The sequence below is a fragment of the Quercus lobata genome, chromosome 8 (genome assembly GCF_001633185.2).
Source record: "Quercus lobata isolate SW786 chromosome 8, ValleyOak3.0 Primary Assembly, whole genome shotgun sequence".
NCBI lineage: Eukaryota > Viridiplantae > Streptophyta > Magnoliopsida > Fagales > Fagaceae > Quercus > Quercus lobata.
Window position 1 is genome coordinate 64,675,412 of NC_044911.1, and position 20,258 is coordinate 64,695,669.

General features: G+C 34.5%; 1 protein-coding gene across 1 annotated transcript; it reads right to left on the reverse strand.

Annotated features, from left to right (window-relative positions):
- Positions 1 to 67: 67 nt before the first annotated feature.
- LOC115957789 (alpha-galactosidase 3) lies at positions 68 to 7,108 on the reverse strand. Its single transcript, XM_031076114.1, has 15 exons — positions 6,674 to 7,108; positions 6,136 to 6,194; positions 5,062 to 5,118; positions 4,951 to 4,985; positions 4,492 to 4,595; positions 4,335 to 4,407; positions 3,812 to 3,870; positions 3,655 to 3,720; positions 3,476 to 3,559; positions 2,370 to 2,434; positions 2,183 to 2,265; positions 1,684 to 1,774; positions 1,482 to 1,540; positions 854 to 994; positions 68 to 538 (listed from the first exon to the last, which is right to left on the reverse strand). Exons 1-15 carry the CDS (start codon positions 6,892 to 6,894, stop codon positions 428 to 430), a joined length of 1,308 nt encoding a protein of 435 aa, XP_030931974.1. The 5' UTR covers positions 6,895 to 7,108; the 3' UTR covers positions 68 to 427.
- Positions 7,109 to 20,258: the final 13,150 nt, after the last annotated feature.

Sequence of the window (20,258 nt, forward strand, 5' to 3'; positions counted from 1 at the left end):
GGGTTCTAACAAAGCCTTTACTAGAGTTGACCATTATGTCAACCAGCTTTTGCGATTCTAAAAAAGATAACGCACGAATCATAACTTATAATATTCCACCAAATCCATTAGACACATCGTGTATTCTAACCACTAAGATATTCTCTACAGCCTTGCACTTCAGACTGTTAGACAATATAATTTTCATTTGTCTGAGCAATATATTACAGATGGTCGGATACCACCTGTTTTATGTTACCATCAAAAAGTTTATAGACAACCGGTAACACAACTTGGAGACAGAAATTTCAATGCAATTACAACAGATATGACACTTTCGTATTATTTTTTTCCAAAGGGATCCAACAGGCTGCATAAATGATGAAACCTAGAATAACAGAACAATGGATGAGCTTGAAGCCTTGAACCCCACTAATAGTATGATGGCTTAAATCGCAGATTGAGACAATGTCAGGGGAGTGAAAATATAAACCAGACAATCATGAGCATCCACATAGGCACTGAATGATGACACTGCATTTCCCGTAACATTTTTGTGCTGCAAGCAGCAGTGAGAACAAGTTAGCATAGAATAATTTTGGAAAGTCAAAACCTTGAAACAACTAAGAAGTTAACTAAAGTGCTTCAACTCTAAGGTTGATAAGTAGCTTAGACTAAAAAATCTACAATTTGTCACAAGAGAAATGGTAAGAGAATTTAAACTGATCAAGCTCCGAATCACATAAACCATCTCAACCCAATGCCCACTGTGTTAACCCCAAGCAGGTTCTCTGTCAAATAAAACGTTCTGTTTGGCAGGGCCTATTTGATGCAGCTTAGTATTTAATTGGTTCATACAGGTCAATTTCCTTACCTGCCACAAATCTCTGATTGCGACACTAGTACCAGATTCAAGCCCAAGTGTTTCCCATAGAGCTGTAATAATTGCTCCCTTAGAACAGCGATTCCAAAGAGCAACAACCAAGCGATGTCCAGACAAAGGACCTGCCCAAACCTGAGCAACAGAATCATATAACTAATGAACCAAGTCTCACGAGGTATACATCATCAAGCTTTTCTACTTAATCATTATTGCTTTAGATAATTTGGTCTGCAAAAATATTAAATAACTATATTTTATGAAACTGGGAGCATTTCATCTTTTATATTCTCATTAAAGTCAACACAAACTTGTTTACACATTCACAGTCTAGCATAGCTTTTTAATTGTGAGTACGAAGTTAATTTTTCCTTTTCCATTAAAGCCCCGTATGGGATAGTGGTGAAAGTTTTTCAAGTCTTCAATTAAAGAGCATTCAGACTAAAGCACATTTGGCTTGCAAAAAATTCAAAAGTATTTACACCCCCCCCCAAACAATTGTTACAGGGGAAGGAAGTGCACTTCTGAGCTAAGCTCATTGGCTTTAGAAGTATTTACATTTCCCATGTCACGGCAGTAACATCATTTAAATATGCCAAAAAGAGGTGCAAATGAGGAAAACCTGTAGGCAACCATCTGTTCCTGTAACATTAACTTTCCTTCCCTGAACTCCAAGTGAGTCTGCAAAACGAAATTGCTTCTTCCTTAGTTTTGTTACAATGATTAGGAGAGATTGTGACATGTAAACAGCATGGTAATGAAGACAGACTGCAAAAGTATATTAAAACAGCTGAAGAAAAGCAGAGAGAGAGAGTATGTTTCACCTTGGTTTACGGCAATGATCTCCCTATTTGTTAAAATCTCGTAAGTTTCTGCAGTCATGTTTCTTACATCACAACCAACCAAAAGAGGGGCCTGCACGTTTGTGAAGTGTTAAAAAAGTCAAATTAATATTGAGTAAAGTAAAGGTCAGTTAGATGGAGCATATATCTCTTATGCTATCCTCCCCAGTGCAAGCTTGAAGTGAAGTAATTTAATTAGTGTGTGCTATGATAATGCCCATAACAGTAAAATTTTAGCAGCATTAGTTAGCCCAATAGGGGACAAATAATTTAAAAATTCAGGCTAGGTAGGAGAGTGAATGTCGATGTCCAAATATCATAGATGCATCACAGACGACAGATACATACTTTCTGAGAACTAGGAGTATTTAAATAGAGTTCACCATGAACTCATGCATGTACATAAAAAAAAGAAAAAAAGAAAAAAAAGAATACACCACAATTTCAGACCAGTAAGAAAGTAGAACAAATCAAAAGAGACCTTCATCAAAGCCCAGATGCTAAAATGAGCACGGTACTCCTGGTATGTCATGCCTCCATTGCCAACTTCCAACATATCCGGATCTACCCAGAAAAGATAATATGGAGAATAAGAAAAGCTAGCTCACAGTTGGAGTTGATTGCTGCACTAGCATAATTGATTTATTTTACAAAGATCAAATTTTTACCATTCCATCCACCAGGTCCAGCGTAGGCTGCCCATTTGTCATTCAGATCGGCAATTGTGGTCATGCTTATCAATAAAAGAACAAAAACTCAATCAATATGACAGTCAACACACTAAGAAATCTACATTTTTGCCCCTGGTTTTTTTTTTTTTTTTTTTCTTAAGTGGATAATAACACTAGCACATCATGTGTAAAATAATAAGAGTATTTGCAACCAAGCCTGCAAATGCAACACACACTTTTCAAATGGGAATATCTCTTTTAGAGAAATGCACTTCAAAAGAATAATAAACTTGGGAGAAATAAGAAATCTCTATACACGTAAAGGGGTCAGATATCATATCAGCCAACTCTTTAATTTGTTTAAATGGATACTCTCATACCCAACTTACTAATGTTCCCATCATGATAGTTGTTGATACTATGGGTGATCCTAAGGATAATTACTTTTTTGGAACAAGATATATCCCCATTATATACTATATCTAATGCCTTTAGTGATTCTTGATATCAGGGTGCATGTCAGGTCATCAAGTAGCAACGTTACCTATAGAACACAAGTACGTAACCCAACTCACTACAGTTTCCATCAGGATAGAAAGTTGATACTACGGGTGATCCTAAGGATATTCACTATTCACTTTTGGAATGAGATATTATCCCCATCATATATTATATCTAATGCCTTCAGTTACTCTTGATATCAGGGTGCAGGTCAGGTCATCAAGTAGCAATGTTACCAATAGGAGTAGTCAGGTCGTCAATTCTTTTAACTTTTTTGCTTGTAGGGTGGGTGAGTGGACACACTACACATTATATCTTGAACTCATGACCTCACCCTCCATCTTCATCTTACAAGGGGGAAAATGTGCCATTGAGCAAGAGCTCATTGGCTGGATGAGCTGTCAATTTAATGTATGAAAATGGAATACGGACCTGTTTGCAAAATGTGATTCTGATGTTTCAATGGAGAGCAGGCTTATGTTCCACACAACTTAGAAGGAGGCTAGAAAAGCTATTCTGAGTTTATATGAACTGTTGCGCATAGCATTTTGAACTATGACATAATACAGGCAGTATTCTTTCAGTAGATTCAAGAATCTCACCTTGCCCATGAATCATTGATGTCACCAGTTGTACGCCAGCTATTTCCAACCCTGCCTGCCCATAAGGCTGGATCATCCTCACCCCTGTAAAACCATAATAATAAAAGGGCAACATTTTCTGTTAATGTAAATGTTCACTAATCAGGATTCTAAACAAAGAGATCAATAAAGTGTATTACCATTCACAAAGTGAGTAGAATATTGTGCGTCCAGTTGCATTTAGAGCATCACGCATTGGTGGGTATCTGGAAATTATCAATCCACATCAAGTCAATTGGAAGCTACTTGGTAATGATTATTTGAAGGCTTAGACGAGACTAACATAAAAGGTGTTACCGTTTTTTTGGCTTGATGCCTAGATTGAAGCAGTTGTCATACTTCAGATAATCCACACCCTGTTAAGACAACATAAAGAAAACATTGTGTAGAAGTAAAAAGACCATGGCTGTACAACTGACAGAATTCCTCACTAAATCTAAACATCCTAATTTCTGATTTTGAGTTATCATATTATTAACTTAGAAAAGCAATTCGGACTGTTTTTATGTGACACTCAAAGCATTCCCAAATTCCCTTTTTTTTAAAAAAAACCTATCTAAATTAGTGGAGGAATGAAATTGTTTGGAGTTTGAGTTAATCGACCTATTTGATGACTAATATTTAGACATGAGTTGTCCAATTTCATAATTGCATTGTGGTAACTCCATTCCCCAATTATGGATTTGATTCTTAATATGCCATAGGAAGAACTGTAAAACATATAGAGGCAATGCCAAACAGTTCCAAACAATCTCAAAGTCAATGATGAATATTTGATAGACTTTCTAGCAATACTCAGTAAGTGATAACAGAAACTAACCCAAGAAGCAAATGACTCTGCGTCATCAGTTTCATGGAATAGTGATCCTGGTCGAACTTCACATGTAAAAGCCCTGTGGGATGCAATTAGGTAAGTAGATGACTGAGAAATAGATTACTTTAGAAGCTTCTGGCCAGCTATAGGGAATTTGACCTACCCAGCATCAGAATATATCCCAAGCTTGAGGCCCTTCGCATGCACATAATCAGCAAGAGATTTAATTCCTGATGGAAAATTTTTTGGATCAGGGACCAATTGACCCTGCACAATTAAAAAGGCCTCAATAGGAAATTAAATCTTAGGGTAACTGCACAATATTTAGTAGTGAACACTTCTTGGGCAAAAAGTTTCTTCAAATGGAGAAATGAAGTGGTGCAAATAATTTGCTCCACAATTAAACACATGAAGAAAAGCTATATAAATAGAGTGCAAGACAGATGAAAGTACAGTTATTATAATAAGGAACAATTTTGATCTGTCCCACCAAAAACAAGAAACTCAAGATGAATTTAAAGTTAAGAAAATCACTTATCTAATTGTGATCTACACTACTGATGTCAGAAAGTACAAAGTCAATGAGAGTTGTGATTAGGTGAAATTAAAGGATGAAATTGACCTCTGAATTCCGAGTTGTGTTGGACCAGCAATCATCTGCAGTCCATGAAAATAAATAAGTCTAAAACAGATAAAATTGAAGTTAAATACTTGAAACATGCCAGAAAAATACCTATATTGAGATACACATAGCCTAAATCAGCCAAACCCGTTGAGATAAGTGCATCAGCTGCCAATGACCAAAAAGATGATGAGAAATTGGGAATATATACAAGCATACACCATATATTTATGCCAATGCATACATATATACATAACACACACACCCAAAAAGTGAGAACAAGGATGTCAAGGAAGAGGATTCTCTAAACTTAATTTAAATTTTATATATATATATATATATATATATATATTTATTAACATTAGTAGAAGTGATAAAAAATGACTTATCAATTAAGGAAGTAACAAAGAATATGACTTCAAATATAATAGAATAGAGAAAAAGAATACATGTGGCCAACTAATCTTTTGAGGATACATAGCTGACCCAAAAATTTGGGACTAAGGCTTCTTCTTGTTGTTGTTATATAAATCAAACTGTAGTTGCAGATGCACCTAAATATGGTCCTCTACATGCATGCATCAGTTTTTTAAAGAGTAAGAATTATGAGTTAACAAGGCATGCAGCAGCTTGAACGTATGCTAGGCAAGAATCTGTTAGGTTTAACTTCTACAAGGAAAACAATATGTATAGCAAAAAAACAGACATGCAGGTTTTCTCTTCTTATTGATAATAGAAAACATTAAAAATTATGAAATAAAATAGACTGAAAATAAGAGGGTTCCCATATTGTATACAAATCCAAATTTATTCAAAATTAACACCAGAACAAACACAATACTCCATTTATCTACAAGGACTGTTTGTCCTCTAATCATACTTATTCCTTCTACAGTTACGAAATCTTGTAACATTATTAGACCCTGCATAATTTTATAGTCATCATTCCTCATACAATCCTCAATTTCAAATTCTTGAGGACCCCAAATAAGTAACGCGCTTCTAAGACTAACCCATATAGATGCGAGGTTTGGAATTCAAGAAGCAAGAAACTTGACTCCGCTCACTACCAAGAAGACAATAATGCCACAAAATGCAAGTAATATATGTAAATATATAACTGGTCTTACCAGATATCCATAAAAAGCTACTGAGTAATGAACCATGGTAGCAAGAATAAAATACCTGTTTCCTTGATGACTGTCTCATTGATATTGCAGGCAAAGAAATTCCAGCTATTCCATCTGCCCACACATATCAACAAACAGATATTATATAGCATTACCAAACTACTACTAATACTACTAATAATAATAATAAAATTTCTCCTCTAAAAGAAAAAAAAAAATTTAATGACACATTGAATCAGCAGTATTGTCTAATGAGCAAAATCAAATTCCTACTCATTCGCTAGGCATACGACAAATTTCAATAATTTCGCTTTACAAATTGACGTGTCGACCTTTAAAGATAGACAAAAAAAAAGTAATTAAGAAATTAATTAATTATGTTATAAACATTTTGTAGTAAAATAAAAAAAATTAAAGAGCTCCCTTTTACTCTTTTCGCTGTGATATTCCCATTTCCCACAAACACAAGAAAAGAATGATCTTTTTTTTTTCTTCTTTAAATACAAACAAAGATGTAAAATTGACAGAACCCCATTAGCAAAACGATGAAGAAAGACATGCTAAAAACGCGAGAGAAGCAAAGAGAGTCAAACCCCATCTGAGGCGTCTGAGCCAAACCGTTGTTGAGGTTGAAAATACCATATTTGGAAGTATCATAAATCGTACTAAAACTGGGTCCAAACCCGGATTTCTCAGAGCTCTGCAATAGAGGCACCACTTTTCCTTCGATTGCCACAACAAACAGCATCCATAGCCAAAAAACAGCCACAAAAGTCAATGAAAAAACACAGCTCTTCTTCTTCCTCATCGCCATTAATGAATGAATGAATGAATGATCAGCGTTCTCTACCTTCAGTAACGTTAATATTTGGACAGGAAAAGGAAACAACGAGAGGAGATGTATTAATGTACTACAAATCTATGTAAATGTACAGTGTGAGATGGGAGGAGGAGACAAAAAAACCAACGAGGCAACATTTGGAATTGTTCTTTATCCGTTTTGTTTTTTTTTTCAATGCACGTGATAGCAGGTGAGGAAGAAACCTTTTTTTTTTTTTTTTTGGGCTTTATCTATTTCTACAATTCTGAAATGAAGAAGCTATTTCCAACTCATCACGCAATCTTATCTATGTACTTCTCTATAAAGAGAATGATTATCTATGCATTTTGTTTTGTCTTTTACCGGGCAAAATACAGTTAACAGCCTGAGAGCTGATAGCCTGACAGCACCCCATGAGTTAATAACTAATATTAACCAAATCCAAAATATTCAAAATTGACTAACTTAGTCTCAAAACCCAACATCGTTGGAAATCGTTACTTATTTTTCTCATTTATTTCATGGTAAAGTACATTCAACAACTCGAGAGGTAATAGCCTACTAGCACCCTGAGAGCTAATAGCCTAATATCAGTCAGGTTCAAAACTGACCAACTTGGTATTTAAAGTCTAAACACCATGAGATAAATGGAAAAAAAGAAAAAAGATTCCTAACGGTGTTGGGTTTTGGGACTAAGTTAGGTAATTTTGAAATGTCTTGAACTTGGCTAGTATAAACTTAAACCTGATAACGTTGATTGAAATTTTATCATTTTTATTTTATTGTTTTTATAAATTTTTATAAAAGGAATAGATGAAAGTCTCATGAAATCTAAAACTATTTTTATCATTTTGAATGCTAGAAATATTATAAACTTTGCTTATTATATAGATCTTACAAAGATGAACTTTTAAATAAAAATAAAAAAGTAAGTAAATTTTTTTATGCAATAAATTTATTTGATACAACATCAATCACATTCATAGTCATGTCAACTTGTAACCTTTTTTTTTATAATAAAAGTGATAGTGATTTTAGTAATTTCCAACCCATGCTATTTTTGTACAAAATTTATAGACACAATTTCTTAGGCATTGTATCTAAAATTTCTTAATTAAGGGGGTTCTAATAAACTTCACTTGTTGAATAATATAGATGAGTTTGAATTACGCTTATACAAAAATAAAATCAATTAGTGTAATTTTTTTTAATAAATTTTCAATCAATCAATTGATGTATTAACTTAATGACAAAGGGTAATCAGCATAAACTGAATCATATAAATTTAAAACCTATCGTGTATACTGTATATGTACATAATTCTAATTAAATCAACATTGTGGCTTGTTAATTAATACAATACAACCATGTAGCTTTATTGACCAATGTAGCTTAAACTTTCTTGTATATAGTTATAATTTCAAAACAAAAATTATGGTTTAATTTAATTGAGGAACTTAACCTACAATACAAAAAATATTGTACTTTTGCTCAATCATTTATAGTAAATGAGTTGTTTTATTTCCATCACATGATAATTCTCAACAATTTAAACGAATATTCACTAGCACTCTTCGGCAATTATTTAAATCATAAGGACATAAAAAAAATTCATACAATTCATTGTTAAATATATGAATAATTGTTTCTCAAAAAAAAAAAAAAATATATGAATAATTGTTGTTTTGTGAGCTTGATCTAATCCAATATACCCAACCCCACAGTTACTTTATCAACACGAAATCTCTTTCAACTTTTAGATGGATAATGTAGATATAATAAAATGTATTTTGCCGACCAGACACATGTTTAAGTTCCGTGCAATTTTTCTCAAAAAAAAGTTCGGTGCAATAGTTTCTCATATACTGTACTAGTCACCTGAGTAATTAGATATTATAATAATACTCATAATAATGATTTCATAATTGACTGGTTGGTAGGGTTTTTAATTTAGTGGATCCAAGTGTCAAATTAAAAGAGAATAGTGTTACTTAGGTTAGGTTAATCACACTGCCTCAAATTTCAAAGTGTGCATTGACAAATAAGAAACTCATGATCCTCAAGTCACCCATCCCATTCAATTAGAAATCATTAATAAGTATCTTCTCAAAAAAGAAGAAGAAATCTTTAATAAGTATGTTATAGGGAGCCTTTGGGACAATTTTTAATAGAAAAGACTTGTATTTAGTGGCCAGTTTCATTGGACATGTTGCGATGTAGACACATGTCTAATCTTATACATGTGTCCGTATTGCAACATGTCCAATGGAATTGACCATCAGACACAAGTGCCACCCATTTTTAATAAACTATTTTAGAAAAATTTTGACATGACCTTTATGAAAAATATAAAAAATCATAAAAAAACTATTTTTTTTTTCTCATAATTTTTTTTAAAAATATTTATCAAATGCCCTTTGGGCATCCGTTGATTTTACATTCTTATTTATAAACTCTTCCAAGTTCCAAACTTCCAATCCAAGAAGAATAATGGGAAACCCATACTCATGCTCTCTCTCTTTTTATTTTTCCAACTTCCCTTTTAGTTTTCTTTATTTTTCAGCTCATGCTAATAAGAAAAATCAGGCTCTTTCAAATTCTCATTATCTATCTGACCTACTTTGGGCCTATAAATGGGCTAACTCTTATTAGATGTGCTACAATGCAAATGGCCCAGGCCCATATTTGAAAAATATGAACCAGTGGCCAGGTCACTATTCACTACTCTAAAAGCAAAGCTCCCTGACCTGAGGTATAAACCTTCCTTCTCGTTGAGTTATTATCCAATGCTTACCTTTTCGATCATCCTTAATATTCAGCATTTTCGAGCTCAAACTATTTGTGATTGATCAGGTTTAGGATTAGTAATATGCGTGAGTACACTGTGTTATTTTTCTTTACAAATAAAAAAAAATGCGTTCTAGGTGTATGATCAAATGCCGCTTAGAAGTTCTTATCTTTCGTTTCCTATTCTAATGTTGTATTCCATATGGGTTATCTACATGTTTTTATCCTCAAATGAAGCCGTTTTGTTTTTGTATTTTCTGGAACGAATATGGTGCAGTTGATGTGCAAGTTTTAGCTAGTATATGTTGTATCAGATAAGGTTTTAATGTGGCTTGAAGATTTATGAAATTGATCGATATAATTTTCTTTTCAATCAATGAAAGATTGTGGCTTTGTGTATGTGAGCTGGGTAGCTTTGATTGAATCTTCTTCTTCTGCGCGTAGATAATTGAGGAAATGGTGCTGTGCTTTCCTTCAACACCCAAGAAATTGTTGATGACTGTGGCATGCTTTGTCTCTGGTGCTGCTCTATTTGCTGCTGGTGTGCATCTCTCTTATGTCAACATTGCCCCTCAACAAGCTCGAACTAAAGCTCGGAATGATTTCGTCAAGGAAAGATTGAGAAAGAAGTATGGGAAATGAAGAGTTCAGCTCACTGCTCTAAGTACACTTGTCTAATTTCTCTTTCCCTGTCCTCTCTATGCTTGTCTTTTGGGTTAGGTTTAAATTTTTTGTGCTGGCACTTTGATCACAGTATTGCTCTATGAATTGGCCATGGTTGTAATGCTGTGAATGTGAAGCAATGATTTTGATGGCTCTCACCAAACATGATGTATTCTCTTCTTATGTAAAAATAATTCAGTAGTGGATATTCTTGTTAGTTGCCCGGGTAGCTATGTATAATGAACAGAGTTCCTTGAGTGACAGTTGTCCTTGTTTGCAATAATGATATATTAAATTTGCAATAAAAGATTAGATAGTTTCTTGTCTCCAATTAACAACTGAATACAATTAGCAGGCTTGGGCCGTTGCTTATATTTTTATCATGTAGATTCTGATTTGAGATAAAGAGGAAGGAGATATTCATTAAGGAGCTTACAAACCAGCTGAAATTTTGTTGTATGATCAATCTGTTTTACTAGGACTTGAAGAAGAGACCATCCGTGAATTAATGTGGCAAGATCATCAGTATACAGGTAACCTTTATCCTTCATGACTTTCAACACCCTTTGCCTTGGTAGGTGATAAAGCATATATAATTTTTTTTTGATAAGTAATAAAGCATATATAATATTCACAACTGATTTCAAATCTATTAGGTTGAAGCCAAGTTAATGAGAGTTACAGGGATTATATGTTTTAGGTCTGTATTTTTTTTCACACCTGTAATTGTTGTTTTGGTTGGGGAATTTGCAAATGGGAGTCATAATATTTTACTTCTATTTGTATAGTGATCCCTTGTTACATGACTCCCTTTTTGTACAATAAATTAATGCAGTACCTAATTTATTCTGAATTCTTTATAGAAAGAATGAATTCTTGCTTTGAGTTGAGATGAATCACCTGTATACCATTTTAGCAAAATGTATCTTTGTCTGCTTATAATACTTATGGTTCTGTGAACAGTTAATATATTATACTCGCACCTCTTCTTTGTTGAGAATGAGGATTTTCCAGGGTTATGAAGAAGATAATGACTACTTATCTACCCATAGAATAAAGGAGATCAATTACTTTTATCTCAAATCACAGTGAAAATCAGTCACACACTAACTTGATGAAAAATTACTGTGTCATTTGAGTTGCCTAAACCTAGCAGTCTTTAGCTTAGCATCACAAATTTCATTTGATCATGTTTCTTTGCTTATAAGGATTGAGGAGCACATAAATCATTCTGCCAAACTTAAACTACTAGTGATTGCACAAATTGGGTGAGACATGCTGATCTATTAATATAAAAAATCATGGAAGGTTAATGCAGACATGTTGACATCCCAATCCCATATTCATTTGGGATTTGATTTGAATAACATCAAACGCCAAAAAAAATTAAATAGAATAAATAAAAGACAAAAAGATCTGCTTCTTACAATAGAATTTGCTAAAAAAACAATTGACATTGGATTGCGCATTTTCACATTCGAGAATCGAGATACAGAAAACAATTAGAAAGCTCTAGCCTCTAAGCAGCGGCAAAGATGTATGCATTATCCTATGTCTAAGCTTGAACCTTAGGTGGCTTGGTGTATCATGATTTGGAGGATAGAGGGGAGCCTGATTCATAGTTATATTCATGATTCAGAAGAGAGACGGAGACCATTTTCATAGTCTGATTTCCTAGCCAATCTTTATAACCATATTCCAAGTATTCATGCCAAGAACTTTGTAATTCAATTGATTGGCACCTCTTAGTGTTTTTAATGGAGACATTCATGATTTAAATCTCCCTCTTCCATTATAACTATCAGATTATGATTTATATATATATATATATATATATATAAACTGTCGAATAATGAAAAAAAAAAAAGTTCCAAGTAATCACTTGTCAATTTTACTGTAGGTGGGTGGAATTAAAACAACAGATGGAATTGCAAAAGGAGATTGCCTCAATTTGTCTGGACAAAATACCCTCTGCCTAATTATTGCCTTTTCTACAAGGAAGAGTAAAGCCCTTAGTGTAACTTGGGCCGACTTGGAATTTGGGCTGGCTAAAGATACTTCTCTTTGTTAAGTCAATCACTATAAACTTTTATAGATTCAAATTCTCATAGAAATCTTGATTTTAGGAAAAAATACATACCTTGACCAATGAAATTAATTGGTTTTAAACTTTTTTTAGGCAAAAATGAGGCTAGTCATTTTAAGAGAATCATGCTTTTCAATATGCTAGACATTGCTTACTTTACTCAGCTAATGAGATGAACTTGAAGGCTGCGTGTCTTGGACTACAGATGGGGGACAAGTTTAATCGCATTAAAGTTTATAAGGTACAATTAATGTTGATGTGAAGAATACTAATATCGGTAGACAGGATCTACTTTTGAGGAGAACTATAAGGTCCAATTGTGTGAAGATTTTCTTGGATGTCAGGTTAAGCTTTAGAGGAGTTTGGCTTGTTGTCAAGAATGGTAAGACTGACTAGTCTAGATGACAACTGAGACTAAGTATTGTATAGATTACTCCGATAGGGCAGAGATTGAGTCCAAATTGTCCAATGATCAAGTGCATTGGACCCGTTGTCATGATGGCACATGGCCATTATAACGGGTCCAATGCCTCCTACTCTAGTACTTCATTAATGTTATGTATATTCTATAACCGAACTTAATTCTTGCCTGACCTAGATTCGTAACTCAAGGACTGGAGCAAGGGTCCAGTTCTAAAACCTAGATGGCTCCCATCTTAGGCCAGATGGGTATTATTTTTATCTTAAAATGAATTTTAATTTTAGGTAAAAATTCAAAACTGACCCTCTAACTTTTACGTTTTTTCATTTTAGTTTTCTAATATTCAGTTTTGTCATTTCAGTCCTCTAACTTTTAATTTTTGTCAATGTAGGACACTGTTACAACTCAATTAGTGGCTGCCGTTAAAACTCCTGGAATGACGTCGTTTTGCATTTTTTTTTTAATTCGGAATTAAAAGAAAAATCAGAAAATAAATATATAAATAAATAAAAAACATTAAGGTTGGACTTTAGGACCAAATCTTGTAACTCACGGTTGAAACCTTCGGAGACTCGGTTCTCGAGCTGAGTCAAGAGCTTGATAAACTCGTCCTCATTGTTGAATTTTGGTTGCTCATGTAGTACACGTGTCAAGGTCCCGATGCTCTCGCAGTCGATCCAGGCTTGGATTTCAGACTCAATGGAAGCCGCGACTCGGGAGATGGAGTGAGTCGAGACTCGGCGAGTTAAGAAAGATTGGATGCTGTGGTGGCGGCGTGAATTCTTGAGGGTCTCGACGAGGGCTTTGAGATTGGAAAGGTGTTGAGAGAGGGTAGAGAGATTTGGGTCTTTGGAGAGAAGTGTGTCGGACTCGGTTTCAAGCTCCAGGAGAGCGTTAATGGCGGAAGACGAGTTGAGCTCGTCCGAGTTGGGACTCGGGTGGGCTTGTAACTCATGCGAGGCTTGTTTTAGAGCTTCTAACACTTTGAGAACTCGTGGGCTGGTTTAATTTCTTGGGTTTTGCTTGTTTTGGATATTGGGTGTTCTTCAGATCTTTGTTTTGATTTCAGGGGAAGGGACGACGTCCTTAATGTTTTCTTTTCTTTTCTTTTTTCAGATTTTTTTTTTTAATTTTTAATTCCGAATTAAAAAAAAAAAAAGCAATACGATGTTGAAACGGCAGCCACTAACTGAGTTGTAACGAGATTCTACATTGATAAAAATTGAAAGTTAAAGGACTGAAATGACAAACTTGAAAGTTAGAGGATTGAAATAAAAAAAATATGAAAGTTAGAGAGTCAATTTTATATTTTTACCTTAATTTTATTGGGGATCATTGGAATGATTAGGTGAGAATTTATTTGTTAATTCAAAATATGCCCATGATATGGTAATGAGAAAGGGGAAAGAATTGAAGTCAAGAACAACTGTCTCTAAAATGAATATGAATAATTTGAAGCTACAATACCATGTGTAAAGAGGATATTGTATATTTCGAATATATATCATCCATCCCATCACAAATAAATTTCATATCTATATGAGACCAATGCATAAGGAAGAAACAAGCTTTTTATATTGCCAATTTGACAAACATAACAGAGATGGTATACATTTTAATAAAATAAAGAAAATAAATATTAATGAAATAATAAAGAAAATCTAAAATATTGTAAAACTTGTATGTGTAAGTAAGTATTTTACATCATCCCAAGAAAAAAAGAAAAGAAAAAATTATCTATAACCATGGAGTATATAAATACAGGCCAATGTTATTCTTGACGATATTGAGCTCCGGCAGCAGAAGTCTGTGTAGTTCTCTAGTTTTTATTGTCGTGTGTACCTGTGCTCTGTCCAGGTGGTGGAGTCTGTACCCCCCTGGGAAGAACATTAAGAAGCAATGGTCCATATTTCCCGGAGAGTCTTGGAGCCTTATAAGGGAAGGCTAGTTTGCTGGGCTTGCTGGGTTCCATGTCACATGGTAAAACATGGTGTGAATCTTTGTCCAAAGAGTAGGCCACAACAACCACGTTTTCTTGAGGAAGCTCAAGCTCCAAAAGTGGTTCATTGGCAGCAAGGTTCGGTGGCTTGTTCAAGGGCCTAGCTAAAGAAGAGGATGGGAAAGATGTTATGAGAAACATGAAAAAGAAGACTAGTATTGGTGTAAGACAGCAAGGTTTTGCCATTTGAGAGAGATCTAGTATGAAAGCTTTGGTGAAATACTTTGATTTGATGAATTGGGAGGAGAAGAATGAAAAAAATGAAATTTTTTTTTTGTATAGGTTTATGGGGGGTTTTTAGAATGGATGAGAACTTGGGATTCATAAGTTTCATATATATATATATATATATATATAAGCTAATCTGCAAGCTGTCTTGTTAATTTGTTAGAAACTTAATGAACAAGGTTTGAACTTTCAATTCAATATAGTGGACTTACGCGGTCACTGACTCTTTCAAACTCAATTTGCATCTCACCGACCCCTTTTTTTTTTTGGGGTAAGAAGTTGGAAAAAGCGAATCAAAGTTCAAGCTGTCCAAATATGAACCCATTGAACAAAGTTTCTTTCCAAACTACTTTGGGAAAGAAACCCTTTAAATTTCTCATATATTTTTATATTGAGTGCGAATTTTAAAAATCTAACCGTTAGATTGCATGTTCTTATTATTTTCCTTATGCTTGCAAAATTTCAATAAGATCAATTGTTATATCATCAAACAAATGTTAAAATTTCAAGTTTTGGGATCTAAAATTGTGTATAAAAAATAAGTTTATTAATTGAATAGTAAATAACATTAAATTTGAATGAAATTTGATATTCATGTTAAGAATATAAGGAACATGAAATTCACCAGTTGTAAGGACACGATTCGTAACGAATCGTAACAGTGTTGGGTTCGCACGTAAAAAGGCCCAAACAACATCATTTGTAGAGCGTGGGTTTGAAAGGCTAGGTCTTGGTCGCCAAACGGTGGGTTTTTCGTGATATCCATACATGGTTAAGTCGTCTTCGCCCTAGGAGTCTTTCTCCTAGAGGCGGGCTGGGAGGCTCTGGTTTTTGGCCATTTTTCCTAGCCCCTTCTTTGAATTGCTTTCTTTTCCTTTTATACTAGCCTGTGTTTTTTTATCCTTCGTCCACGTGTAGGATCGACATTCCAAGACGGATACTTGTCCCATCAGCCCATACCCAGAGTGGTTGGGGGTGGTTGTAAAAGCCTAAGAGTATGGCTCTGTCAGGTGCAAAGTATTGAATGGCAGTAAGGGCAGCTTTCCCTGGTCGTTATACTTCCCAGCGTACCCTTTTCTATTGACGCAGATATTTTAGATTTTTTCCCCAAGCTATCTCTATGTCGTTTTTGTCCCTCCTTCTTGTGGGACCTCGGACATGCCGAGGACCGAATCGTCCTCGGCTGTATCTCAAGGCTATTTTATACTTATATTATCGAGCTTGGACCATAACTCTCCTCGGCTTGGGCCTTTGGACCCCCATGAATAAATGGACCTGGCCCACAAATTATTAGGCCCCACACTAGTTAAATTTTCAAAATTTATAGCCAAAAAAGAGATATTTGAAAAGTTTGAAGAGTTTAAAAAGAAACTTTGTTCCGCGTTAATAGATTTATGAATAAAAGCCCAATTTCCAGGCTGTGGGCAGTTTAACACTTCTTAGAATAAAATAAGCGGCCAGAATATAAAAGTAGAGAGAGTTGATTGTCAGTGATTAATAACTATGATATATAATAAGATAATTACTAGTTTGAATGAAGAGACTTATTTTTATTGATTTGAAAAAAAATTTATATAAATTACAACTGATGAGGAGACTCTTAACCACCACATTTTTACTACATGCTCTTTATGTTACGAAGAATCCTAATATTGTATATAGATTATAGAGGAACTGTATGAGTTTTTTTTTTTTTGTTTTTTTGAGAAGTGGGAACTGTATGAGTTAAGTTCTTATAAATTACAATATAATTGGATCTCTTGGGCTGTTACTTTTGGGCTTTTATGTACATTAATACATAATAAACATACTGGTTCAGTGCCTCCTACTCCAGTATTGCATTAATGTCATTTACATTCTATTACCAAACTTAATTCTTGCCTGACCTAGATCTGTTACTCAAGGACTGGAGCAAGGGTCCAGTTCTAAAACCTAGATGGCTCCTATCTTAGGCCAGATGGACCCAAATCCAGTTGGGGTTGCCAAGTCCTAGCCCCTCCATTTGCAATAGCGATATTATTGGGGATCAGTGGAATGATTAGGTGAGAATTTATTTATTAATTCAAAATATGCCCGTGATATGGTAATGAGAAAGGGAAAAGAATTGAAGTCAATTGGAACAATGTGTTGGTCAGGGCAGGCGGCCGAGTCTACTCTGTGTCTCTGGTGTGAAAGTAAAACCTGGGAATGTAACTGTCACTGGATTTTCATAATACATGCATGTAGTAAGTCATAAAAGCTTTTGGTTTACTGACCTTTTATCAAAGCAGTTGGAGGATTTTTTTTCTCTTTGACCCAAGTGAAGAACAAATTTTGAAGGATTCTAATTTCCTTCAATAGAAGCCAACCTTTGGTTGAAGAACCGTTGAAACTAACAGCCTTTTGCCAATTCTCCTCAAGGGGCCCGTGAAAATGAGCAGGACCAGAACCTTGAAAGTCAATATGGACTCAACCACATGCTAAAGGGCAATACACTAAAATAATCTGGTGTTTAAAGAAATAATGGTCTCGACAAAGTTTTACTTTTATTTGAATTGATTTGCAGAAATGATCCAAAGATCATCAATCACCACGAAATGAGTTAGAATTACTATCTCTATAAGAGGTTCCATATATGAATGTGAATAACTGGAAGCTAGCTACCATGAGCAAAGAGGATATATATTTTATGTTTTGAATATATGTGTCATCCATCCCATTACAAGTAAATTCCATATTTATATGAGACCAATGTATTGTATATATATGGAAGAAACAAACTTTTATATTGCCAATTTGACAAACATAACAGAGATGGTATACATTTTAATAAACCATACTCTATTAATGAAATAATAAAGATAATCTAAAACATTGTATAACTTTTGTTTTTTGTTTTTTGTTTTTGGTTAAATACATTGTATAACTTGTATATGTGTAATAAGTATTTTAAATCATCCCAAGAAATATATATATATATATATATATATTATCTATATGTATAACTATGGAGTATATAAATACAGGCCAATGTTATTCTTGACGATATTGAGGCCCGGCAGCAGAAGTCTGTGTAGTTCTCTAGTTGTTACCGTCTTGTATACGTCCGCTCGGTCCAGATGGTGGAGTCGATACCCCCTTGGGAAGAGCATTAAGGAGCAATGGTCCATATTTCCCAGCAAGTCTTGGAGCCTTATAAGGGAATCCTAGTTTGCTGGGCTTGCTGGGTTCCATGTCACATGGTAAAACATGGTGTGAATCTTTGTCCAAAGAGTAGGCCACAACAACCACGTTTTCTTCAGGAAGCTCAAGCTCCAAGTGTGGTTCATTGGCAGCAAGGTTCAGTGGCTTGTTCAAGGGCCTAGCTGAAGAAGAAGATGGGAAGGATATTATGAGAGACATGAAGAAGATCACTAGTATAGGTGTAAGATAGTAAGTTTTTGCCATTAGAGAGAGATCTAGTATGAACGCTTTGGTGAAATACTTTGATTTGAAGAATTGGGAGGAGAAGAATGACAAAAATGAAAAAAAATTTGTATTTGAGTTGTGTTTGAAATTTGCGAAGGTTTATGGGGTTTTTATAATCAATGAGAACTTGGTTTTCGGTAACGTTTTCAGACTCGAACCGTTCATTGAAATGTAAAAGAAAGATTCAAGATTTTTAATTAAGATCGAACTGAGATCGAACCGTAATAACGTCATAATTAATTTAATATTTATTTAAATATAAATAAATATATTAAATTAATATAAATAAAAAAATTAAATTAAATAATCCAATTAAATATAAAAATCTATATTTCAAATATATTTTTTTCAAATCATAACTTCTATAGTTACGTTACAAAATCATGTTTAAGTTATTAACTTTTTTTTTTTTTTTTTCATTTTAACCCATTATTATATTTTGGATATTTTTTCCTAACTAGGGTTTCTTCTTTTGGTGGGTGGACCGTGGACAGACCAATAAAGTAAATAAAGAAAAGTAAAGAGTATTAATATAAAATGAATGCTCAACTTCCAAGAATGCGTTGGCAGCACCTCCTCCATGCAAAGTGCTTCAAAGTTGGCATTTTACAGATCAAAACTTCGCTTTACTTCTTTCTTTGAAAGTTTCAAATGCAGTGCTCAAGACCTCAAGTGAATTTCTATTCTTCTCTTCACTTGAGCATCCTCCGCCGTGTGCTTGTGAATACCTATTCTTTTCTTCCTTCTTCCTTTTTAAATTTTTTTGTCAACAACTTCTTTCATACCTAGGGTCATTTTCAGTCATGCCATTGCATACTCAGAGTCATTTTCATCAGGTATCAATCTTCTCATTACTAATCTTGCTTACAAGGTGTGAGAGCTCAGGTTCAGATCCTGACAGCCACATTTTTCTTTAATTTTTTCCTATTCTATGATCGGTTGAACTGGTCTACGGTTCGTCCGGTTTTTTCGATTGAATCCCGGTTTGTCCGATTTTCTCAGAACTCATGTATACTCGGTTCTTTATACTTAAAAAAATCGGATTTCAGTTCAGTTCCGGTTTTTCCGGTAGGAACGCTTGGTCTAATCCGGGTTTCAAATCCTTGGTCTTCAGTTGACATGGTCGAAGGCTAAAAGATAGTAATAGCACAGCCAGCATGATACACGCACAAGTGTCACCCGTTCTTATGACTCAATTTCAATTACTAGGAAATTAGTCAAAGAAACTGCCAATAGTGAGTTGATAGTCAGCAGAAGCAGAATACAAATCCATGGCAGTGGCAGTGTGTGAGCAGGGCAGAGTCAGAAGTTTTAGTTTAGAGAGGCCAAGTTGTACTAATATATTAGTACAACTTAATAAGAGAATTTAATTTCTTCAGTTGACACATATATACAAATTAAACTAATAAGAGAGTTTATCATCTTCTAAATTTTATTGAGAATATAAAAGTTGCGTATTTCTTATTTTAGACATGTGGGTTTGAGAAGTTTACAATCCGGTCCAAACTCTATCTAGGCCCAGGGCCCGTGTCGAAGAGGTCTCTTGCCGAGGACGAATGATCTATGGCCGGGGTGTTAAGGGGAACGGCTGAGAAGCTATCCTGTCCTCGGCACTCTAGAGTTTCGATGGGAAAATCAACGTGTTAGTGAAGGCTATCCCCAAACAGCCCCCTGAAGGGGATGTGAGTGGAATGGGGCCCACAGGGAAGCAAGGTGTAAAATTGGAC

Bases quoted from the DNA above. Each gene is read 5' to 3' on its own strand.
- LOC115957789 (XM_031076114.1), bottom strand. From the start codon at position 6,894: ATGGCGATGAGGAAGAAGAAGAGCTGTGTTTTTTCATTGACTTTTGTG. The intron at 3,871-4,334 runs GTTAGTTTCTGT...TTGTCTTAACAG, and splicing joins CAGAGTCATTTGCTTCTTGG to GGTGTGGATTATCTGAAGTA. The intron at 1,541-1,683 runs GTGAAACATACT...TTCGTTTTGCAG, and splicing joins GATCATTGCCGTAAACCAAG to ACTCACTTGGAGTTCAGGGA.